This window comes from Scyliorhinus torazame, chromosome 22 (genome assembly GCF_047496885.1).
Source record: "Scyliorhinus torazame isolate Kashiwa2021f chromosome 22, sScyTor2.1, whole genome shotgun sequence".
Lineage (NCBI taxonomy): Eukaryota > Metazoa > Chordata > Chondrichthyes > Carcharhiniformes > Scyliorhinidae > Scyliorhinus > Scyliorhinus torazame.
Window position 1 is genome coordinate 38,419,668 of NC_092728.1, and position 26,322 is coordinate 38,445,989.

The 26,322-nt window shown below is 48.3% G+C and overlaps 1 protein-coding gene across 1 annotated transcript in view; it reads left to right on the plus strand.

The window, feature by feature from the left end:
* The first annotated feature begins 2,791 nt into the window (after positions 1-2,791).
* LOC140398802 (coiled-coil domain-containing protein 183-like) overlaps positions 2,792-26,322 on the plus strand; it is a 168,024-nt gene continuing 144,493 nt past the window's right edge. Inside the window, exons 1-2 of the mRNA XM_072487768.1 lie at positions 2,792-2,945; positions 21,461-21,582. Of these exons, the coding sequence (XP_072343869.1) occupies positions 2,876-2,945; positions 21,461-21,582 (192 nt within the window). The 5' untranslated portion in view covers positions 2,792-2,875. The remainder of the gene's footprint in view (positions 2,946-21,460; positions 21,583-26,322) is intronic.

Sequence of the window (26,322 nt, forward strand, 5' to 3'; positions counted from 1 at the left end):
GGTGGCAACCGTTCGTCGAATACCTCGCTGAAAGATAGATGGAATGGAAAAAAGAAGGCAGCAGCAGCAGCCCAGGATCGGTGGGGGGGGAGGGGGGGGGGGGGGGGCGGGGGGGGGGGGGGGGGAGGAACCAGAAGGACTCTCAGGGTTGTTAATATATACTGTATAATATGTATAGGTCGTTGCTACAGATAATTATATATTGGACTGTTAAATTATATTTTTGGAGAGTGTTACTTGTGATAAGGCAGTTGCCAATTAGGGTTAGTTTTCATTTTTGTTATTTATTATTTATTCATTTTCTGTTTATAAAATAGGTCATTGTTATTTGTGTTGTTATAATATTGTGTAAAGGATGCACAATGTACTGTGTTGGTTGACCAAAAATTTTCAATAAAATATTTATATATAAAAAAAGAAAGGTTGCTTCACAGCTCCAGGGTTCCAGGTTCGATTCCCGGCTTGGGTCACTGTCTGTGCGGAGTCTGCACGTTCTCCCCGTATCTGGATTTCCAGAAAGCTTTTTGACAAGGTGCCACACAAAAGGTTGCTGCATAAACTAAAGATGCATGGCATTGAGGGTAAAGTGGTAGCATGGGTAGAGGATTGGTTAACTAACAGAAAGCAGAGAGTGGGGATAAATGGGTGTTTCTCTGGTTGGCAACCTGTAACTAGTGGGGTCCCTCAAGGATCAGTGTTGGGCCCGCAGTTGTTCACAATTTACATAGATGATTTGGAGTTGGGGACCAAGTGCAATGTGTCAAAGTTTGCAGACGACACTAAGATGAGTGGTAAAGCAAAAAGTGCAGAGGATACCGGAAGTCTGCAGAAGGATTTGGATAGGTTAAATGAATGGGCTAGGGTCTGGCAGATGGAATTCAATGTTGCCAAATGTGAGGCTATCCATTTTGGGAGGAATAACAGCAGAATGGATTATTATTTAAACGGTAAGATGTTAAAACATGCTGCTGTGCAGAGGGACCTGGGTGTGCTGGTGCACGAGTCGCAAAAAGTTGGTGTGCAGGTGCAACAGGTGATTAAGAAGGCTAATCGAGTTTTGTCTTTCATTGCTAGAGGGATGGAGTTCAAGACTAGGGAGGTTATGCTGCAATTGTATAAGGTGTTGGTGAGGCCACATCTGGAGTATTGTGTTCAGTTTTGGTCTCCTTATCTGAGAAAGGACATATTGGCACTGGAGGGAGTGCAGAGGAGATTCACTAGGTTGATCCCAGAGTTGAGGGGATTAGATTATGACGAGAGGTTGAGTAGACTGGTACTGTACTCATTGGAGTTTAGAAGGATGCGGGGGGATCTTATTGAAACATATAAAATTATGAAGGGAATAGATAGGATAGATGCGGGCAGGTAACAACCTGGTCGGGGAAAGCAGAACTAGGGGGCATAGCCTCAAAATAAGGGGAAGTAGATTTAGGACCGAGTGTAGGAGGAACTTCTTCACCCAAAGGGTTGTGAATCTCTGGAATTCCTTGCCCAGTGAAGCAGTTGAGGCTCCTTCTTTAAACGTTTTTAAGAAAAAGATAGATACCTTTCTGAAGAATAAAGGGATTCGGGGATATGGTGTACGGGCCGGAGAGTGGAGCTGAGTCCACAAAGATCAGCCATGATCTCATTGAATGGCGGAGCAGGCTCGAGGGGCCAGATGGCCTACTCCTGTTCCTAGTTCTTATGTGCTAACACAATATATTAGATAATCATAGAATCCACAGTACAGGAGGGCATTCAGCCCATTGAGTCTGCACCAGCCCTTAGAAAGAGCACCCTACATAAGCCCATAGCTCCACCCTAAACTCCAGACCTCCCACCCTATCTCCACCTAACCTTTCTAGTGACATCGAAACAAACCTGTTGGACTTTAACCTGGTGTTGTAAGACTTCGTACTGTGCTCACCCCAGTCCAACGCCGGCATCTCCACATCATAACCTTTCTTGGACACTAAGGGAAATTTAGCATGGCCAATCCACCTAACCTGCACAACTTTGGGCAGCACGGTAGCATTGTGGACAGCACCATTGCTTCACAGCTCGATTCCGGCTTGGGTCACTGTCTGTGCGGAGTCTGCACATCCTCCCCGTGTGTGCATGGGTATCCTCTGGGTGCTCCGGTTTCCTCCCACAGTCCAAAGATGTGCAGGTTAGGTGGATTGGCCATGATAAATTGCCCGTAGTGTCCAAAATTGCCCTTAAGTGTTGGGTGGGGTTACTGGGTTATAGCGATCGGGTGGAGGTGTTGACCTTGGGTAGGGTGCTCTTTCCAAGAGCCGGTGCAGACTCGATGGGCCGAATGGCCTCCTTCTTCACTGTAAATTCTATGATAATCTTTGGATGATGGGAGGAAACCGGAGCACCTGGAGGAAATCCACGCAGACATGGGGAAAACGTGCAGACTCCACACAGACAGTGACCCAAGGCCGGGAATCGAACCTGGGACCCTGGAGCTGTGAAGCAACAGTGCTAGCCACTGTGCTAGCATACTGCCCCCACTTTGTGCTGGTCACTTTGAAAAGGCTGCAAAGAGGTGCACTGGAAGGATTGCTGCATGGAGCTGGCAGCAACACAAATAACCAAATGGTGTCGTCCACCTCCGCTCAGATTCATGGCCCCATGCCCTGGCGCTCTCTGGTGGAGCTCCGCCCATTGGCGCGCTCTCTGTGGAGCCCCGCCCCTTGGCGAGTTCTGGTGGAACCCCGCCCCTGGAGCGGTCTCATTGGCGGGTTATTGTCCTCTCACAATGCGGCTGTGTGAGGCGCGGGTATAAAAGGCGGTGGCAGGTGGCCGCAAGGCAGTGGAGCGGCGGCAGAGCTGTGGGTGGGTTGAAGGCTGTGCTGAGCTGTGGGTGTGAGGGCCAGAGTTGAGGATGGAGTGTTTCCGGCAATGGAACAGCCGCGACCAGATACTACAATTGCGGAACAAAATCTACCTGGAAGGTAACTGGTTCCCGGACAGGCCCAGAGGGGCAGGTACTGGGGTCACTCAGGTACCCCCCACCTTGACTGGACCATACTGCCCCCCCCCCCCAACTGTTCCCCCCCCCCCTCCCCGACTATCCCCCCCCCCCCCCCCAATGACTAACCCACTTCGACTGACACCCCCCCCCCCCCCGACTGACACCCATCTCCCCCCCGACTGACCCCCCCCCCACCCCCTCCGACTGACCACCCCACCCCCTGACTGCCAAGACATGTCCACTTGTGACTGGGCCACACTACATATCAAGAGGCTAAGTTTCTGTGTGGCACCTCCCAAGAATGCACAGCTGAGACCTTGCCAATGAAAAGGCTGTGTGCTGCATGGGAGAGACTTGCACATTTGGGCCTCTCTTTACATTGCTGCAGATCAGCGGTGTGATCTGAAAATTAGAAGCGATGATGTACACAAAAGTGGAAAGCATGCTAACTCTCCTCACCCACACAGTAGACAATCACATTGATGTGTTGGAAACACCTGCTGAGCTGAAGCCATGAATGGTATTTGAAACCCAGCGAAGCATTCATAATAGATACAGCTGTCATTACTGAAAAATCCAGCCTAAAATTGACAGAATAGAATGGTGTCCATTTCAAACCAGAGTGCTTGTCAGTTATTTTTGTTCCAATTTCAAAAGAAGTGTTTTTTAACAGTCATGTCTGTCATTCGATGGTGCAGCCACCATCCATTCTATGGATTTTGATCCCATCTCAAAACCTGACAGCAGAAGCTGACAGGGCATTCTTTTTTGCAAATTGAATGGAGAGCTTCAAGTTTGTAGGTGTACAGATCACCAACAGCCTGTCCTGGTCCCCCACCCCTATGCCGACACTATAGTTAAGAAAGCCCACCAACGACTACTTTCTCAGAAGACTAAGGAAATTTGGCATGTCGGCTACGACCCTCACCAATGTCTACTGATGCACGATAGAAAGCATTCTGGTTGTATGACAGCTTGGTATGGAGTCTGCTCTGCCCAAGACCGCAGGAAACTACAAAAGGTTGTGAATGTAGCCCAGTCCATCACGCAAACTAGCCTCCCATCCATTGACTCTATCTATAATTCCCGCTGCCTCAGACAGGCAGCCAGCATAATTAAGGACCCCACGCACCCCGTACACACACTTCCACCTTCTTCCGTCAGGAAAAAGATACCAAAGTTTGAGGTCGCGTACCAACCGACTCAAGAACAGCTTCTTCCCTGCTGCCATCAGACCTGAATGGACCTACCTCGTATTAAGTTGATTTTTTTCTCGACCCCTTGCTATAACTGTAACATTATATTCTGCAGTCTCTCCTTCCTTCCCTATGTTCGGTATGCATTGTTTGTACAGCATGCAAGAAACAATACTTTCACTGTACACTAATACATGTGACAATAATAAATCAAATCAAAGAATGCATTTTTGGAAAATAGAAAGTACTGTAAAGCACAACAGTTACACGATATTGGTCAATGTCAGGGTTGCTTACCTTTGCAGGACAGTTTTCAGTGATGAATCATCACATTAAAACACACCTACTGAATAATACAGTATGCAGTAGTGTCAGTTCAAGTTGCTAAAATATTTTACACTTGCCTTTCAGAATGCACCTGCATCTTCAGCAGGCTTCTCTGAGTGGCCACTGTAGTATAAGGGTATCTGGCATAACGAGGGTTAATGTGGGACTGGAAACTGAACTGCCCACTGTGATGTAAAGAGACACAAGACCTGAGATGAGGGTCAGTTGTGGACTAGGCAGAGACCTGTGTAGAAGCAAGCATAGAATTAGCTCATAGCTTGGGACTATAATGTGTATACCTGAACATAGCTGTGTTATCAATCAGCACTTAATGTTCAACCGTACAAGCCTGCTTCATGAGACCTACTGAATGTACAATATACAGCATTGGTGGCAGCTAATGGAAATACCTAGAACCTTACAGAAGCTGGAGCAGAAATTCAAAAGCTAGAAAAGAACAGCATTTTGACCTGACTGAAAGACTTGCAGGACTGGAAGCAGAAGGGCAAACTGCACTGTGCAGCTGAGGACTTCACAAGATCTCGCAGAGATCCATTGTGAATGCCCAGAGTGCAGACTCAAAGGACCTAGCAGGGGTGAGCAAAGAAAATTGGTTCTAAGCCAGGTCTGGTCTAAAAAAGGTCAGAGCAGCCCATTTCTGAAATCATCACGGCCACTCTGGGCTCCGAATCAGCACCGTTCCACGTGACAGCCAAGCTCAGTGTAAGGAAAAAAAAGAAGTGTAAAGTTTAACAGCATCTACCAAAGTTGGAACTAAGAATGCACAACTCTCAAAGATTTCACAGGGAGGCCTAGAACTGTTCATTGAGTAAATAGCTGCACAAAACTAAACACAATGAGGTCTGGACTGCCGTCGCCATGTGAGCCCACCAAAACACGGGAAGACTTTGAGAAAATGGTTACTGAACATCACCTTTAAAACCAAAAAAAGAGTATTTAAAGCTGTACTCGCCTAAACTTTAAAATAACTATGGACGTTATCGGACCAATTTGGATTCTTAAGATGCATAATAGCTTCAGGTTTAGATAAAAAGAAAGTAGCTGAACAAGTGAATACACTTTATTCAGTAGGTCCGATATCTGATATTATTGGGAGGCGATAAATCTGAAGTTCTAAAATCATTCTTTCATTCTGAGAGGTCACAAAACTTTGGCATAAAAGTGACCCAACGTGTCCAACAAATTATACAGATTGGCTGAAGGCTGTGACAATGGTGAGGTTAAGTCCAATCACAACAGGCAGAATTGGCTGACTAAGCCTTTTCAGACATTCTACAGGCCAAGGAAGATCTGACTAGGCAAATCCATCCAAATGGTTTTAAATATGCCAATGTGTTATAGAATCATAGAAACCCCACAGTGTAGAAGGAGCCCTCAACCCAGTAACCTTACCCAACCTTTTGGACACTTCAGGGGCAATTTAGTCTGGCCAATCCACCTAACCTGCACATCTTTGGACTAAGGTACATTGGGCGAAAGCAAGCCATGTTGCAGAGCAACCCAAAGTAACCCGGCTAGTGAAGCAACAAAGGGCCAGAGACACCCGAGCCAAGGAAAGCAATACTCAAACTAACCACCAGAGGATGGGCAGCACTGTCCAGCCAACTCCCCTCGCAGGAGAGAATTACTGGAGAGAATTTTTCGAGAAGGATTTACTCCCATTTGGAAGCAAATGGACATATTAGTGAGAGGCAGCATGGTTTTGTGAAGGGGAGGTTGTGCGTCTCTAACATGATAGAGTTTTTCGAAGAGGTCACAAAGATGATTGATGCAGGTAGGGCAGTGGATGTTGTCTATATGGCCTACAGTAAGGCCTTTGACAAGGTCCCTCATGGCAGACTGGTACAAAAGGTGAAGTCACACGGGATCAGGGGTGAGCTGGCAAGGTGGATACAGAACTGGGTAGGTCATAGAAGGCAGAGAGTAGCAATGGAAGGGTGCTTTTCTATTTGGAGGGCTGTGACTAGTGGCGTTCCGCAGGGATCAGTGCTGGGACCGTTGCTGTTCGTAGTATATTTAATCATAGAATTTACAGTGCAGAAGGAGGCCATTCAGCCCATCGGGTCTGCACCGGCTCTTGGAAAGAGTACCCCATCCAAGCCCACACCTCCACCCTATCCCCAGTAACACCACCCAACACTAAGGGCAATTTTGTACACTATGGACAATTTATCACGGCCAATCCACCTAACCTGCACATCTTTGGACTGTGGGAGGAAACCGGAGCACCCGGAGGAAACTCGCACGCACACACGGGGAGAACGTGCAGACTCCGCACAGACAGTGGCCCAAGCCGGGAATTGAACCTGGGACCCTTGAGCTGTGAAGCAATTGTGCTAACCACTATGCTAAGGTGCTGCCCTTGTATATAAATGATTTGGAGGCAAATGTAACTGGTCTGATTAGTAAGTTTGCAGACGACACAAAGGTTGGTGGAATTGCGGATAGCGATGAGGACTGTCAGAGGATACAGCAGGATTTAGATTGTTTGGAGACTTGGGCGGTGAGATGGCAGATGGCATTTAATCCGGACAAATGTGAGGTAATGTATTTTGGAAGGGCTAATGCAGGTAGGGAATATACAGTGAATGGTAGAACCCTCAAGAGTATTGAAAGTCAGAAAAATCTAGGTGTACAGGTCCACAGGTCACTGAAAGGGGCAACACAGGTGGAGAAGGTAGTCAAGAAGGCATACGGCATGCTTGCCTTCATTGGCCGGGGCATTGAGTATAAGAATTGGCAAGTCATGTTGCAGCTGGAAAGAACCTTAGTTAGGCCACACTTGGAGTATAGTGTTCAATTCTGGTCGCCACACTACCAGAAGGATGTGGAGGCTTTAGAGAGGGCGCAGAAGAGATTTACCAGGATGTTGCCTGGTATTAGCTATGAGGAAAGGTTGAATAAACTCGGTTTGTTCTCACTGGAATGACGGAGGATGAGAGGCGACCTGATAGAGGTCTACAAAATTATGAGCGGCATAGACAGTGGATAGTCAGAGGCTTTTCCCCAGGGTAGAGGGGTCAATTACTAGGGGGCATAGATTTAAGGTGCGAGGGGCAAGGTTTAGGGGAGATGTACGAGGCAAGTTTTTTTTTTTTACACAGAGGGTAGTGGGTGCCTGGAACTCACTACCGGAGGAGGTAGTGGAAGCAGGGACGATAGGGACATTTAAGGGGCATCTTGACAAATATATGAAGCGGATGGGAATAGAAGGATACGGACCCAGGAAGTGTAGAAGATTGTAGTTTAGTCGGGCAGTATGGTCGGCACGGGCTTGGAGGGCCGAAGGGCCTGTTCCTGTGCTGTACTTTTGTTTGTTCTTTGTTCAGGTGAGAGCAATCCCAGTGCAATGTTTCAAATGCAATCGGCTGAGACACTTCGGGAAACTCTGCAAAGCTAGGACGCTCAGATCGACATGAGATTGCAGGTGGCAGAAGCCCTGAAAGAGTCCTGTGGACTGCGTATTAACTCTGTTTCCCTCTCCAGATACTGTTAGAACTGCTGAGTGTGGGACTTCCGGGTGCGGCGATGACCAGCTGAGTCGCACGTTTCGGCAGCTCCCTGTGAAACGGACTTTTGGGCTCTTGATAGGAGCCCCAACGGCAATTTTAACGGCTGAAAACACCGTGCGGTAAACCAGAAGGGTGTTCCCCCTGGACACGGATGGAAAAAGGAGAGGAAAGTGGCCGGATTGCAGCGGATCCTTTGGAACAACGGCAAGGAAGGCAAGCAGAAACCAAGATGGCGTCGGAAGGTGGCAGTTTCATATGGGGCCCTGAACAACAAGAGTTTTTGAAACGCTGCGTGGAGGAGATAAAAAAGGAAATGAAGAAAGAGTTGTTGGCCCCGATATTATAGGCGATTGAAGGGCTGAAAGAGGAACAAAAGACCCAGGAGCAGGAGCTTCGGGTCGTGAAGGCGAAAGCAGCAGAGAATGAAAACGACATACAGGGCCTGGTGGTGAAGTCGGAGATACAGGAGGCACACCAGAAACGATCTGTGGAGAGGTTGGAGGCACTGGAAAATAACGCAAGGAGGAACAACTTGAGGATTCTTGGCCTTCCTGAAGGTGTGGAGGGGGCGGACGTCGGGGCATATGTGAGCACGATGCTGCACTCGTTAATGGGAGTGGAGGCCCCGACGGGTCCGTTGGAGGTGGAGGGAGCATACCGAGTTATGGTGCGAGGACCGAGAGCAGGAGAAGCTCCCAGAGCCATAGTGGTGAGATTTCTCCGTTTTAAGGATAGAGAAATGGTCCTTAGATGGGCGAAGAAAACTCGGTGTAGTAAATGGGAGAACGCGGTGATCCGCGTCTATCAAGATTGGAGTGCGGAGGTGGCGAGAAGGAGGGCGAGCTTTAATCGGGCCAAAGCGGTACTTCACAAAAAAAAGATAAAGTTTGGAATGCTGCAACCGGCAAGACTGTGGGTCACATATCAAGGGAGGCACCACTACTTTGAGACGGCGGATGAAGCGTGGACTTTTATTGTAGAAGAAAAATTGGAATGATTGAACTACGAAAATGAACGTTTGGACAAAGTGGTGGGACGAGTGGGGGGGGGGGCGAAGAGGGATTGTATGATTAATCCTGCGGTATGGTAACTTTTCTTTCTCCCACAGGTGGTGATGGGGGGAGGTGGGGAGGGAGAGGAGATGGGGCGTTGGCCATGGGAGGCGGGGCCGAGGGAGAGGCGCGGGCTTGGTTCCCGCGCTATGATAATTATGGCGGGAATAGAGAAGCAGGAAGGAGGGGGCGCCGCACGGGGCGAGCCGTGATCACGGGGGGAAGCCGAGGTCAGCCAGAGTTTGCTGACTTCTGGGAGCAACATGGGGGGAGTAATTACGCTAGCGGGGGGTCTAGCGGGGGGGGGGGGGGAGGGGGGAATTACTGGGTTGCTGCTGCTGGGGAAAGGGGGGAGTGGGTGCGGGAAAGGATGGGTGGGGGGGCACCGTCTGGGAGAAATACAGCCGCGTGGGAACTGGGCGAGAAGCTGGAAAAAGATGATGGCTAACCGGCAAGGAGGGGGCGGTGGGAAGCCCCCAACTCGGCTGATCACGTGGAACGTGAGGGGGCTTAACGGGCCGATAAAGAGGGCACGAGTACTCGCACACCTTAAGAAACTTAAAGCAGATGTGGTCATGTTACAGGAAACGCACCTGAAACTGATAGATCAGGTTAGGTTGCGCAAAGGATGGGTAGGGCAGGTGTTCCATTCGGGGCTGGATGCGAAAAACAGGGGGGTGGCTATATTAGTGGGGAAGCGGGTAATGTTCGAGGCAAAGACTATAGTGGCGGATAACGGGGGCAGATACGTGATGGTGAGTGGCAAATTACAGGGAGAGATGGTGGTGTTGGTAAACGTGTATGCCCCGAATTGGGACGATGCCAATTTTATGAGGCGAATGCTAGGACGCATCCCAGACCGAGAGACCGGAAAGCTGATAATGGGGGGAGACTTTAACACGGTGTTGGAACCAAGGCTGGATAGGTCGAAGTCCAGGACAGGTAGGAGGCCGGCAGCAGCCAAGGTGCTTAAGGATTTTATGGAGCAGATGGGAGGGGTGGACCCGTGGAGATTCAGTAGACCTAGGAGTAAGGAGTTCTCGTTTTTCTCCTATGTCCATAAAGTCTATTCACGCATAGACTTTTTTGTGTTGGGTAGGGCATTGATCCCGAGGGTGAGGGGAACGGAATATACGGCTATAGCCATTTCGGATCATGCCCCACACTGGGTAGACTTGGAGATAGGGGAGGAAACAAGAGGGCGTCCACCCTGGAGAATGGATATGGGACTAATGGCGGATGAGGGGTGTGCTTAAGGGTGAGGGGATGCATTGAAAAGTACTTGGAACTCAATGACAATGGGGAGGTTCAGGTGGGAGTGGTCTGGGAGGCGTTGAAGGCGGTGGTTAGGGGGGAGCTGATATCAATAAGGACACATAAAGGGAAGCAGGAGAGTAAGGAACGGGAGCGGTTGTTGCAAGAACTTTTGAGGGTGGACAGACAGTATGCGGAAGCACCGGAGGAGGGACTGTATAGGGAAAGGCAAAGGCTGCATGTGGAATTTGACTTGCTGACCACAGGCACTGCAGAGGCACAATGGAGGAAGGCGCAGGGTGTACAGTATGAATATGGAGAGAAGGCGAGCAGATTGCTGGCACACCAATTGAGGAAAAGGGGAGCAGCGCTGGAAATAGGGTGGGTGAGAGACGAAGATGGAGAGACGGAGCGGGGAGCGGAGAGAGTGAATGAAGTGTTTAAGACATTTTATAAAAAATTGTATGAAGCTCAACCCCCGGATGGGAGGGAGAGAATGATGGAGTTTTTGGATCGGCTGGAAATTCCCAAGGTGGAAGAGCAGGAAAGGATGGGATTGGGAGCACAGATCACGGTAGAAGAAGTGGTGAAAGGAATTAGGAACATGCAGACGGGAAAGGCCCCGGGACCGGACGGATTCCCAGTTGAATTTTACAGAAAATATTTGGACTTGCTCGCCCCGCTACTGACGAGGACCTTCAACGAGGCAAAGGAAAGGGGACAACTGCCCCCGACTATGTCAGAAGCAACGATATCGCTTCTTTTAAAGAAGGAAAAGGATCCGCTACAATGCGGGTCCTACAGACCAATCTCCCTCCTCAATGTAGATGCCAAGGTCTTGGCCAAGGTAATGGCAATGAGAATAGAGGAATGTGTCCCGGGGGTGGTTCATGAGGACCAAACTGGGTTTGTGAAGGGGAGACAGCTGAACACGAACATACGGAGGTTGTTAGGGGTAATGATGATGGCCCCACCAGAGGGTGAAACGGAGATAGTAGTGGCGATGGATGCCGAGAAAGCATTTGATAGAGTGGAGTGGGATTATCTGTGGGAGGTGTTGAGGAGATTTGGGTTCGGAGAGGGGTATGTTAGATGGGTGCAGCTGTTGTATAGGGCCCCAGTGGCGAGTGTGGTCACGAATGGACGGGGATCGGCATATTTTCGGCTCCATAGAGGGACAAGGCAGGGATGTCCTCTGTCCCCATTACTGTTTGCACTGGCGATTGAGCCCCTGGCGATAGCGCTGAGAGGTTCCAAGGGATGGAGGGGAATACTTAGGGGAGGAGAAGAACACCGGGTATCTTTATATGCGGATGATCTGCTACTATATGTGGCGGATCCAGCGGCGGAGGGGATGCCAGAAATAATGCGGATACTTGGGGAGTTTGGGGATTTTTCAGGGTATAAATTGAACATGGGAAAGAGTGAGCTGTTTGTGGTGCATCCAGGGGAGCAGAGTAGAGAAATAGAAGACCTACCGTTGAGGAAGGTAACAAGAGACTTTCGTTACCTGGGGATCCAGATAGCTAAGAATTGGGGCACATTGCACAGGCTAAATTTGACGCGGTTGGTGGAACAGATGGAGGAAGATTTCAAGAGATGGGATATGGTAGCATTGTCAATGGCAGGGAGGGTGCAGGCAGTTAAGATGGTGGTCCTCCCGAGATTCCTTTTTGTGTTTCAGTGTCTCCCGGTGGTGATCACGAAGCTTTTTTCAAAAGGATAGAAAAGAGTATCATGGGTTTTGTTTGGGCCGGGAAGACTCCGAGAGTGAGGAAAGGATTCTTACAGCGTAGTAGGGATAGGGGGGGGCTGGCACTACCGAGCCTAAGTGAGTATTATTGGGCCGCTAATATTTCAATGGTGAGTAAGTGGATGGGAGAGGAGGAAGGAGCGGCGTGGAAGAGATTAGAGAGGGCGTCCTGTAGGGGGACCAGCCTGCAGGCTATGGTGACAGCCCCATTGCCGTTCTCACCAAGGAACTATACCACGAGTCCGGTGGTGGTAGCTACACTAGAAGATTTGGGGACAGTGGAGACGACATAGGGGAAAGACCGGAGCACTGGGGGGGTCCCCGATAAGAAACAACCATAGGTTTGCCCCGGGGGAATGGATGGGGGATATGGAATGTGGCAAAGAGCAGGTATAACGCAATTGAAAGATCTATTTGTGGATGGGAAGTTTGCGAGTCTGGGAGCGCTGACCGAGAAATATGGGTTGCCCCAAGGGAATGCATTCAGGTACATGCAATTGAGGGCTTTTGCGAGGCAGCAGGTGAGGGAATTCCCGCAGCTCCCGACACAAGAGGTGCAGGACAGAGTCATCTCAAAGAAATGGGTGGGGGACGGTAAGGTGTCGGATATATATAGGGAAATGAGAGACGAAGGGGAGACTATGATGGACGAACTAAAAGGGAAATGGGAAGAAGAGCTAGGGGAGGAGATTGAGGAGGGGATGTGGGCAGATGCCCTAAACAGGGTAAACTCGTCGTCCTCGTGCGCCAGGCTAAGCCTGATTCAGTTAGGGTATTACACAGGGCACATATGACTGGAACACGGCTCAGTAAATTTTTTGGGGTGGAGGATAGGTGTGCGAGGTGCTCGAGAAGCCCAGCGAATCATACCCATATGTTTTGGTCATGCCCGGCACTACAGGGGTTTTGGATGGGGGTGACAAAGGTGCTTCGAAAGTAGTAGGAGTCCGGGTCGAACCAAGCTGGGGGTTGGCTATATTTGGGGTTGCACAAGAGCCGGGAGTGCAGGAGGCGAAAGAGGCCGATGTTTTGGCCTTTGCGTCCCTAGTAGCCCGGCGCAGAATATTGCTAATGTGGAAAGAAGCCAAGCCCCCGGGGGGTGGAGACCTGGATAAATGATATGGCGGGGTTCATAAAGTTAGAGCGGATTAAGTTCGTCCTAAGGGGGTCGGCTCAAGGGTTTACTAGGCGTGGCAACCGTTCGTCGAATATCTTGCGGAAAGATAGATAGGGGAGAACAAAGAAGGCAGCAGCAGCGGCCCAGGACTTGGGGGGGGGGGGGAGGGATGGGGGGGGAGGGATGGGGGGGGGGAGGAGGGATGGGGGGGGGATGGGGGGGGGGGAGGGATGGGGGGGGATGGGGGGGGGGGGAGGGACGGGGGGGGATGGGGGGGGGAGGGGGGGGAGGGATAGGGGGGGGGGGATAGGGGGGGGAGGGGGGATAGGGGGGGGAGGGATAGGGGGGGGGGGAGGGATGGGGGGGATGGGGGGGGTGTGGCCTGAGACAAGGCAGTTGCCAATTAGGGCTAGTTTTTATTTTTTGTTATTTAATATTTATTTATTTGTTGTTGTTTTTCTTTAAATTTAAAAAGGTCATTATTATCTGTATTGTTACAATGTTTGTGTAAAGGATGCACAATGTACTGTGTTGGTTGACCAAAAATTTTCAATAAAATATTATTTAAAAAAAAAAAGAACTGCTGAGTGTTTTGTAAATTATTTTAATTGATTTCCAAAAGAGGAAAGGAGCAGTTAAGTATATTGCAACACCCCCCTCCAACAAACAGACAAACAAACACTACACAAAAAAAAGTAAAGCAACAGTCAACAGTAATTTAGAAACACTCTTTAAAGAAAAGAAAGAAATGGTTGCCATCTACAAAACATTTCTCGATGATCGTCTTACAGTATACTTAACCTTCTCCAAATATAGAAAAAACATTAACTCTTCCAACCAGGATGAAGCATTGGGTGGCTTGGGGGACTTCCAGGATAATAAAATCCGTCTGGAGCTATGAATGAAGCAAATGCAATGGCGACTGCCTCCATCTTCGGGAAACTGATCAGTGTAGATGCGACTCCAAAAAAGGTCAAGGCTGTAGGTCACTATTTAGAACTTTGGAAAGTGTGTCAAAGAAGGAGTGGGCTGAGGTAGGGTCGAGTGTTGGTAGAGATTTGATGGGCTGAATGGTCTGTACTGTAGGGATTCTAGATTCTTGTGAAGGATGACCAGAAACCGGCCAGCTTCGGGCATGACTGGAGGGTGTGGATCTGGTCTGCAGGGGCAAATGAGCATCTCTCGCATTCGTTGCTTGTGTTGGAGAAAAACGTACTATTTCTGCGCAGAACCTTAAACTGAATTAAGTTTAACCGAACACAGGAGGACGTGGAATTGATCCTAAAAAGGGCCTCCTCCCACCAGTCATCTGTAAGGCTGTCAAGCCTTAGCTCCACTTCCCATTCATTCCTGACCTGATAGAAAAGGAAGGGTCCAGAGGATATGAAGATCGTACAACCTTGAAATAGAACCACTGCTGGTTTGAGGAAATGACAAAATCCTTTCCAACAATGTGTTTGGAAATAGTTGAGGAAAAGATGGACAGTGTGAGCAAATGAAAAACTATGGGCTTGAAAATAATAGTAAAGACCTGCGGTGCGATTTAGCCACTGTTTTGCCCGGCAGGGATGTGGGTGTCCCAGATAAACAGCGGAAAGGCCATAATCGAGACTTGCACCGACTTGCGAGATCAGTTTGCTCTCTAACCAGCCCGCTCCCAATGCCGAGTTCTGGATCATGCCCGAATATGGCGAGCAGATCGTTACATTTCATTTGCATTAATTTCCATCTCATTAACGAGATTGGAGTCAAATACAACAGCCTCCTGGTAATTAACCGGCTCCCCAGCAAGAAATGACTCGGGTGCAGTTTAGTACTTTTCATTGCTGGTGCAATGTCTGCTGAGGGGAACCGAGGAGGTGAGTGGACATCTTCATTTTCCGGCATGCAGCTCAAGGGCACTGGAGGGGGGCGAACCTCCTCAATGGGGTTGGGCTTGGCCTGGGGGCTGAAGTGGTGCAGGTCACGGGTCGCCCCTGGGGAGGGGTTTTTCGTTTGTGAGGCCTTCAAGACATCTTTAAATATTGTGGAGAGCCATAACAGGGGTAACTACAGCTGCTGCCTGCCTGTCCTACCATACACTTCCAGGAAGGTCACTTTAACTCCATTTGACTGTAAGCAGCTACTAGCTTCACAGCTGAAGGCTATTGCTAATGAGGAATTGGCCTTGTTAATTGTCACAGCTGCAGGTTGTGTTTGCTGCTTACTCCTGCTGGCAGCTGCAAATGCCTGGAGGCTGCTGTTGCTTTTCCGTAGCCGGAAAGAAGGACCAATTTTGAAAAAGATTCCTGGGTAATGAAATACCGGGCTCGGGGTAGGGGGGGGGGGCATATGAGTCCAGAAGGCAATCTGGTTTGAAGCAAGAAGATGCTGCGAGACCTGGTACCCAACATTGATCCAAATGGGCCACCTGATGACGTTGTTGAAGAAATGCTTTCGCAGATTGCTGATGCTTTTGTTACTGGAGCGGGGCGAACCCCCCTCAACGGGGTTGGACTGGGTCTGGTGGCTGAAGTGTTCCAGGTCACGGGTCGCCACTGGGGAGGGGTTTGTCTATGAGATGAGTGCTGCATGTAACTGGCACATCACCACAGGTCCCAACACGCTGGAAGTCAAGGATGTTCAACTGCACCTTGAGCACCTGTTAAGAGTTTAGTTTTCTCATACAGGGGCTAGTTGAATACATATGGTTAAAGAAGCTAAATATTAAGTGGCTTGACTGTGGGAACTCAGTTATTGTCTCATATAATGAATTAACTATTGTATTCCAGTGTATTCAGCACTGAGAATGTATTGTTCTCTGTCTAATCAGCTAATCAATTCTTAAGGTCTCCGCCAAGCTGAGATATAGACAATAGACAATAGAACATTACAGCGCAGTACAAGCCCTTCGGCCCTCGATGTTGCGCCGACCTGTGAAACCACTCTAAAGCCCATTTACACTATTCCCTTATCGTCCATATGTCTATCCAATGATCATTTGAATACCATTGAATACATAGCAAAATATGTGAAAACATATGCAGTACTTTTCCTAAGACTGCGCACACAGATGCTGTTAGTTTTGATAGGCAAAATCAATCTTAAATAATATCCAATGTTTGATTAACAAATCATCCTCTAAGGAACAGACATTCATTTGAACAAACCAGGAGGTCTCAGCTGAGAATTAGAAGCCAGTGAACATAAATGAGGGGTTAAACCGGAGATAAGAGTTCCCTGAAAAATAGAACTTTGTGGTCGAGGCCTTTGTTCCTGAATTCTTGAATCATCTATCTATTTATGTTAAAGTGATTTCCTTTTGTGCTTTATGTTTTTTGCCATGTGTTCGACTTTTTAATGATATTTTGTTTCTAAGTTTTTATTCAGTTCTTATTCAAGTGAGTAGTTAGCAATAAAGTCGTATTTTTGACACGTCCCACCAACCGGACTACCGATTCTTATTAGAAGGTAAAATAATAGTCCCGCATACTAGTCGAATATGTGGATGTCTGGATTTGGCAGTAACCGAGACAGCCAATAATGGAGAGATGCTGGTTTGAGCTAATTTCTGGCACTAAGTGCCATTAAATACGGGCCATGATCTCGCCAACGCGGCCGTTGATAAGCACCCCACCAATCGCACCCAAAATGACACAAATAGAAATTTTTCCATTCGTGTAAATTAAATTTTGCTGCAAACTTGCTAAAGCTGGCAAAGTTCCATCTACAAACAAGTCAGTAAATGAGTCCCTTCCTCCACAAGGTAAATGCTAAGTCAAGCATAGAGGGCGCGTCTGTGGTTATTACAAATAGGGCCTAATAGCGGAGGAGTGGAAAATTTAAAATGCTGGCGAAATTGTTTCCAGTAGAAATCGCAGCGGGATGTGACGTGTATTTGGAGGTGGAAAGGGTAGTGGGACATTAAAGCAGGAAGAGGGGATGAGCAGCAGGAGTGAGCTTCCATAAGATCCCAGTTTAAACTTGGATCTTGGCACCATATTAAAATCTTTTGAATATTGGCTGCCCAGTAATAGTACAGTAAGAAGTCTTACAACACCAGGTTAAAGTCCAACAGGTTTGTTTTGATGTCACTAGCTTTCGGAGCGCTGCTCCTTCCTCAGGTGAATGAAGAGGTATGTTCCAGAAACATATATAGACAGATTCAAAGATGCCAGACAATGCTTGGAATGCGACCATTAGCAGGTGATTGAATCTTTACAGATCCAGAGATGGGGTAACCCCAGGTTAAAGAGGTGTGAATTGTGTCAAGCCAGGACTGTTGGTAGAATTTCGCAGGTCAGATGGTGGGGGCTGAATGTAATGCGACATGAATCCCAGGTCCCGGTTGAGGCCGCACTCGTGTGCGGAACTTGGCTATAAGCTTCTGCTCGCCGATTCTGCGTTGTCGCGCGTCCTGAAGGCCGCCTTGGAGAGCGCTAACCCGTAGATCATAGACAGTAGATTAGGAGCTGGGCCAGCAACCCGTCCCCTTCTTTGAAGTATCGCTCCACTGGCTCCGAGTTCTGCCTGCCCAGATAAATGATATCAGCTTGTTAACCATAGCAAAAAATGTTAGTAGAAAAATAGGGAGATAACTTGAAAAGAATCTGGGCAGAATGTTCATTTTTATGGATCCCAGTGCTGTAAATCCACGCTTGGTGACCAGCTTCGTAAGGGGATAGGATGGGGGAATGTGTCGAGGTAGGGCGCTCCATGATCTTTTTTTTGGCACTGGAGTTAATTGGGAAACACTCACTTTTATTCATATTTAATTTATAGCCAGAGAACAAACCAAAGGTGCTGAAAATATTCACGATGCCAGCAGTGGGGAAGACACCTTTGACGTCTTTCCCTCGTGTTTCCCAGGTGTGAGTGTTAATGTGCTCGCTCGCATTAGGGGAGTTTTCCAGAAGGCAAATCCATTAAGTAAATTTTGGACCAAACCCAAATTTATCCCAAATTGAAAACCGATAATTTCACTCCACCAGATCAAAAGCCTTCTCCACATCCAGAGAGACCACAACTTCAGGGACAGTTGGGGAAAGTATAATGTTAAGAAGATGATGTACATTTGAGGATAATTGGCCTCAAATGTCACCTTTACAAAGCCAGTTTGGTAGATGTGCGGAGTTTATCCAGCAAAGTCTGTTTTTACATCCTATAATCATCACTCTGCCCCAAGTGGATGACACAATGACCAGCAACAGAAACAGACTCCCCTGTAATCACCATGGACAGACATTGCAATGTTCAGCCAATGCACAATGGTGCTGGAGCAAGGAACCAGCAACCGTCAACTCTCCAGAGCATAGCTTAGTGAGACACGAAGACACACAGAAGAATATCACAAAGTTGTGATGAACACCAAACTGCAAGGCAGACCCACTGATGAGGAGCAGGAACACAAATAAATGGTGTCAAACCACAAATGAACAGAGTGAACACTTTCTCCGGGAATAACAGGACAAGCTGGTGTTTCCCCAAGCAGAGCGGACGGAAAAGCTGACAAAGAGAAGTTCAACTCTGAGGAGCAGGAAACATGAATCCGAAGAAGACAAATCAAGTGATAGAAGCACAATCTACAGAACAAACTCCCAATCAACAGAGCCAACATTCCTCTAATTGTGACCAGTATGAGATCTGGAAGAATGGTCAGGCATCCAGACTGTAATTCATAAAGTTAGAGACATGACCGCGGGGGGGAAGGGGCAGCACAATTCTAATGTAAAGACTTGGGGTGGTGAGGGTATCTGGCATTATCATAGAATTTACAGTGCAGAAGGAGGCCATTCGGCCCATCGAGTCTGCACTGGCTCTTGGAAAGAGCACCCCACCTAAGGTCAACAGCTCCACCCTATCCCCATAACCCAGTAACCCCACCCAACACTAAGGGCAATTGTGGACACTAAGGGCAATTTTGGACACTAAGGGCAATTTATCATGGCCAATCCACCTAACCTGCACATCTTTGGACTGTGGGAGGAAACCGGAGCACCCGGAGGAAACCCACGCACACACGGGGAGGATGTGCAGACTCCGCACAGACAGTGACCCAAGCCGGAATCGAACCTGGGACCCTGGAGCTGTGAAGCAATTGTGCTATCCACAATGCTACCATGCTGCATAGCAAGGGTCAATGTAGTACTGGGAAACAGTGCCACCACAGTGTGATGTAAAGAGACACATGAGCTGAGACCAGGGTCAATTGTGAGCTGGACAGAGACTTGTGTAGAAACAAGCATGGAGTTAGCTCAAAGCTCGGACTATACCCTGTGTATATGTACATAGAATTATAGAATTTACAGTGCAAAAGGAGGCCATTCAGCCCATTGAGTCTACACCGGCCCTTGGAAAGAGCACCCTTCTTAAGCCCCATGCCCCCACCCTATCGCCGTAACCTAGTAACCCCACCTAACCTTTTTGGAGACTAAGGGCAATTTAGAATGGCCAATCCACCTAACCTGCACATCTTTGGACTGTGGGAGGAAACCGGAGCACCAGGAGGAAACCGACGCAAACACATGGAGAACTTGCAAACTCCACACACACACAGTCACCAGTCTGCCGGAATTGAACCTGGGTACCTGGCGCTGAGAGGCAGCAGTGCTTGCCACCGTGTTGCCCTCTGCTATGCCACCCAGGCTGAGGAAAAGTGTTGTTTTCCTGAAAAAATGACTTTTTGCACCTGATTCCCGCCACCATTTGGAGATGAAAATCTGGCTCCTTGTTTGCAGGAATATTCCAGACTGCCGTGAGTCCATACGATTTCTGGGTGAATTACCCGAGTTGCATTAGCTGGAAGAATCAGTGGGTCCTCAGCTCAGATCATTGTCCACTAACTGGGTTTGGATAATGTGGCTGAGGTAGGGTTGGGAATAGCTATGACCCATGGCCTGATTGGGTTGGATGTTTGAGTTATAGTTAGGGTTGAGGCACATCACCACTAACAGTGAAGTCATTAATGCATCATTGCTGATAAAGTATTCTTTAAGCCTTGAGTTTAGTTTTCAAATATATGCCTGGCAGTGAGTGTTCCCTGGCACTCTGCTGTAAATTAACCCACCATTTGAGCAATCTCCAATCAAACACCCTTCCTGTCACTCTCTCTGCTGGTCATACCCTGCACTTTAAAACACTCTCACTCCTCACTCGCTTTATTGGTCATATCGTACAGCCTCCTCCGCCAGTCCCAACCTCACATTTAACATGCAATTTAAACAAAAAATTCTGAAGTATCATTTTGCCGTGTGCCTTTCGCCGGCTTTTAGGTTGAGATCCACACCGCTATTGACTTTTGGGAGCATTGGGAGTTTCTCCCCGGTCAAGCCCACACTTGGAACGCTTTGCAGCAGTGGGGGCTGAACTCGGCGAGACCAGCTGTTCAGAGACCATTTTGAAAGGGTCCCCGATAAGTGTGCTTGAGTGTCCCACTCACACCCCCCACCCCTCGCACACATGGGCATTATCCCCAACCCCCCCAACTGAGGACACCTTTTCAGGCCTCCCCACTCCTCTTTTGCCCCCCTTTTCATAAGCCCCACAACCTTTAAGGCCAATTTATACCTGCCCTTCCACTGCTCCCACATCTCTCAGGCCATGACCCTTAGCAGTGCCACCCGGGCACCCCAGTATTGGCACCCTGGCCCTGGTGCCAGAGGGAGAGGCAGGTGGCTACCCTGCCCTGTCGCCACCACCAAGGGGTCTCCAATGGCCAGGGAAACCCTGCAGGTGCTGTTAGGTCTGGTCCATGTCTGGTCCTCACTGGGGAGGCCATTAGTTCCTGGGCGCAGGGAGAATCCACGCAGACATATGTAACTGAGCCGTAAGGCTTATTTAGATATGCTGATCTGGATCTTGCCCAGCGAGGGTGAGATTTAGATCGCGAGGTTCGGATGAATCTCACGAGACGTCTCCGGGGTCGCGAACCCTGCGAGAGGCCTCTCGCGAGATTCACTGGCCTCTCGCATCACCAAGTTGGGCGTGGCAAGGTCGCTCAATCGTGCCCGTTATCTCCTCACTTGTGTCTCCTGACTACATCCTGTGCCACTGTCCACGATCTATATTCCTCAGTCTCTTCTGGTTCCATTTAATATACACAATTCCCTTTGTAGTTTCTACTCTCATGTTAGTTTATCATGTTCTGTGCAGGTTCAATGCCTTTTAAGCAAAGCAGAATTCTCTGATTTATTAGTATTTGCTTCACATTATTATGGGGCATAACTTTCTAGACTTTTCCACAATTAGAGAGTTGATCCATTTGTGCTGTTGAATTGATTTTCAGAGAAGTACAAGAATGCTTATTACCAAACAGCAGAGAAAGAGATAGCACAAAATGCCGAGAAAATCGGGCACATGCGCAAGGAGGTGATGCAGGAGAGTATCAAGTTCCATAAAGTTGACCGGGTGAGTGTTTCTGCCACAACACCTGTGAGGAACAGGAAAAGATTATGAAATTCAGCAACTACCTCTTCATACTCAATCAGTCCCACCTACCCACCACCTCCCCATGTCCCTCAATCCCACCTATCCATCTCCCCATATCCCTCAATCCCACCTAATAGAATCCCTGCAGTGCAGAAGGAGGCCATTTGGCCCATCGAGTATGCACCGACCCTCCAAAAGAGCACGCAGCCCATGTCCACCCCGCCCTATCCCCATAACCTACCCTGTGCATCTTTGGACACTAAGGGGCAATTTAGCATGACCAATCCACTTAACCTGCAAATGTTTTGACTATGGGAGTACCCGGAGGAAATCCACGCAGACGCGGGGAGAACATGCAAACTCCACAGTCACCCAAGGCCAGAATCAAACCTGGGTCCCTGGCGCTATGAGGTAGCAGTGCTAACCACTGTGTCACCCGGCCTATCCACCTCCCCGTTGACCCTCAGTCCTACCTCCCCATATTTCTCAATCCCACCCCATATCCTTCAGTCCTACCTACCTACCCTCTCTCCACGTCGCTCAATCCCACCTCCCCATATCCCTCAATCCTACCTAACAACCTGTTCCCCATATCTCTCAATCCCACCTCCCTATATCCCTCAATCCTTCCTGACCACCTTCTCCCCATAGCTCTCAATCCGACCTACCCACCCTGTCCCCCTGTACCTCAATCCCACCTGCTCCCCATAAAGAACAAAACAAAGAACAAAGAAAAGTACAGCACAGGAATAGGCCCTTCGGCCCTCCAAGCCCATGCCGACCATGCTGCCCGACTAAACTACAATCTTCTACACATCCTGGGTCCGTATCGCTCTATTCCCATCCTATTCATGTATTTGTCAAGATGCCCCTTAAATGTCACTATCGTCCCTGCTTCCACCACCTCCTCCGGTAGCGAGTTCCAGGCACCCACTACCCATGTGTAAAAAAACTTGCCTCATACATCTACTCTAAACCTTGCCCCTCGCATCTTAAACCTATGCCCCCTAGTAATTGACCCCTCTACCCTGGGGAAAAGCCTCTGACTATCCACTGTCTCTGCCCCTCATAATTTTGTAGACTTCTATCAGGTCACCCCTCAACCTCCGTCGTTCCAGTGAGAACAAACCGAGTTTATTCAACCGCTCCTCATAGCTAATGCCCTCCATACCAGGCAACATGCTGGTAAATCTCTTCTGCACCCTCTCTAAAGCCTCCACATCCTTCTGGTAGTGTGGCGACCAGAATTGAACACCATACTCCAAGTGTGGCCTAACTAAGGTTCTTTCCAGCTGCAACATGACTTGCCAATTCTTATACTCAATGCCCCGGCCAATGAAGGCAAGCATGCCGTATGCCTTCTTGACTACCTTCTCCACCTGTCTTGCCCCTTTCAGTGACCTGTGGACCTGTACACCAAGATCTCTCTGACTTTCAATACTCTTGAGGGTTCTACCATTCACTGTATATTCCCTACCTGCATTAGACCTTCCAAAATGCATTACCTCACAAACTCCATCTGCCATCTCTCCGCCCAAGAAAGCTGAGTCCCGCTTAATGCAGAGGTGTTTGAAGTACAGTAACCTCCTCCCTGGAAGACTACTGGAGGTAACATCTTATTTACATTGGTACCTGCCACAGCTCTGCAGATTTTAGTTGCACAGACTCTGTAATTCAGGATGAAGCACACAAAGCTCATTTATTCATAGCAGTGACGTGTATTTCTCAAAGGCTAGCTGATGCACTCTGCTTATATCATTCCTGAATCAGACAGCAAAGAAATTCAGTCCATTGTACCAATGCAGGATTTTTGAAAGAGTTACCCAATTCATCTCACACACCCGCCCCCAGCCTTTACCTTCCACTCTGCTTGGAACAAATGAGAGACATTGGATAAAAAGGTGCAGTTCTGGAGTTGACAAAGTGCCAGAAGACTTTATGGCACAAATTCAATTGTATGGAGTGAAGAGAAATGGGGCAGGCACTGCCTGGGGATGTATATGGTGGTGGAGGGGTGGGGAGGAAGTTTGTGGGTGGAATGGAAAGTCAATGTAGTGGTAACGGGAGTTGGAGAAATGTGGCTTGAGGTCTTCCCGGTTGAGAGAGAGAGGAGGAGGACACTCTTAACATATCCAGAACCATTTCCTATTGCGATTTAAAGAATAATATTAAAATTCACAGCTGACACCAAATTGGGGTGAGAGAGTGAATTCTGGTGAGGACAGTGATACGTTGCAATATGTTGTAAGCTGGTGGGCTGGGCAGAGAGGTAGCAGCTGCAGTTCAGTACACAACAATGTGTTATTATAAATTTTGTAAGTTGGAAACCTTTTAAATATGAAGTATTTAACTGTATTGAATGAGCAAGGAGACCTGGATACATACAGTTTCATTTAAAGTTGGAAAGTGTGTGAAGAGGCAAGTGGAATCTTGGAGTTTGTATCTGGTGGCATTGACGACGAAAGCAAGGAGATGGTGGTGAATTGGTGTTGCTGTACATGGCACAGGACTGGTTATTCCTCACTCCTACAATGTGGGGATCACAGAGCCACTTGGAGGTTGAAAGTGGACTGTGTTCACAGGGACATGAGGTACAAACCTCTACATAAAAGGGTAAAAAACATGCCCAACACACGCTCTCATCCTGATGCCCACCTTTGTTTGTGGCTGCATCATGCTGTATGTAAATCCTGGTACATAAACACCAAGTGTCACTACCTGCTGAGTTTCCACCTGTCTCTGGTGTTGCAAAGGATCAGTCTGACTACACTGCTGTTGTTTATGTAGAAAAACATCTTTGACCTCAAATCCATCAGGCTGTGGTCTGCACGTAACCCCCTCGCGGCCCTGTGGATAAAGGAGATGGTGGATCCTGTGGTCTGCACGTAACCCCTTCGCGGCCCTGTGGTTAAAGGAGATGGTGGCTCCTGTGGTCTGCACGTAACCCCCTCGCGGCCCTGTGGATAAGGGAGATGGTGGATCCTGTGGTCTGCACGTAACCCCCTCGCGGCCCTGTGGTTAAAGGAGATGGTGGATCCTGTGGTCTGCACGTAACCCCCTCGCGGCCCTGTGGTTAAAGGAGATGGTGGATCCTGTGGTCTGCACGTAACCCCCTCGCGGCCCTGTGGATAAGGGAGATGGTGGATCCTGTTCCACGTTTCCCTGAGCAGACATGTCAAAGTCATCTGGTAGAATGCCTCATCATCAGAACTTTCAAACAGGCATCAAGACCTAGCTTGGCTGGTAATGAGAAAGATGCTTCCCATCAGATCCTTCCTTGACACCCAGAGTCTCACCCCCTCCGCACGCTGCCGTCAAGGTGACTGTGGTGGGGAAGACACCATTGTCCACCTCTGCCTTTGCAAAGAAGAGCTGGAAAAATATGTTTTTTGTCAAGCTTCATCCCGACCAGTTCCGTGACACAGGACTCTGTGCTCTATGGGCTGTTCCCAGGGGGACACACGAGACAAATATCAACTGCTGCTGGAGGATCATCAACTCGGTGAAAGACGCTCTTTGGACTGCCCGAAACCTGCTGATCTTCCAGCACAAAGACCCGCCGCTGACCAAGGTGTTGCAGAGTGGCACATTCCAGGGTCCAGGACTAGGTGCTGAGGGGTGCCTGGGCAGCCCTGGGCAGTAGAGACACAATGGGGCAAAGTCGCTGTCTAAGACCTTTCAGCCAGAGTGAACTGCGAGGCTAGAAAATTTGTAGAACCCTTGAGCTGTATGCCTAACATTGAATATGAATACAAAAGTATTACAATTGTATTGAGGCATCTCAGAGAAAAATGCGCTGTGTGAAGAAAAGTTGAATTCTATTGCACTTTCCGTAATTTTTAAATTTGAAATGTTTTGCCCCCCAGGCTATATGCCTGCCATGGAATGTGTAGTGAAAATATCAAGAGAATTACAATTGTATAGAGGCACCTAAAAGTGGAATATACAGCATGGAGACAAGTCAGGTTTTATGGCACTTTGTCATTTTCAGGTTGAAATGAATTGTAATATACTTATACAAATTTTATGAATAAAGCATACTTTTGGAATATAAGTCATACCGAATTTGTAAAGTGTAGAAATGTGACTCTTCGCCCTGTGGAAGACCCCTCACCACAAGATTCCAATCAAAGAAAATTCCCTTTGTCCTAACTCTGTTTTCTACGACCTCTCTAGCCATGATACAGGCAAGAAAATGAAATCTGCCATGCCCAATAACTTCAGTCAACGACAGCTACCACTGACAACTAATCACACAGTAGAGGGGCACAATGTGTGTCAATTTTTCTGTAATGGGAACACTCATCTTCTTGTTACGACACCCTGGGCTAGTGCATGGTCAGTTCCAGCCCCACTCGTCCCGGAGTCACAACACAAGTGAATTAACCGATAATACGTCTAAAAATATCTGAAATCTTTGGCCCTGGGTGACTGTGATTATTGGGTAGCCAAGTTTGTAAGTTTAAACACAATTACTGTTTATTTATAACTAGAACAAATATGAAATATGCAGTGAATAAAGTTGGTTAAATGTTATTTAATACCTGGCCCCCCCTTAACTGCTCCACCCTCTACCCGATCTCACACCAAACACAGAGTGGAAGGAAAAGGGTGTAAAAGAATAAGGATTAAAGTCAAAAGATAAGAGTCTGCTTCAGATGATGAGTTCTTCAATGCACTTCACAGTATGAGCGTGGTTTAAAGTTTTTGGCCTACAGC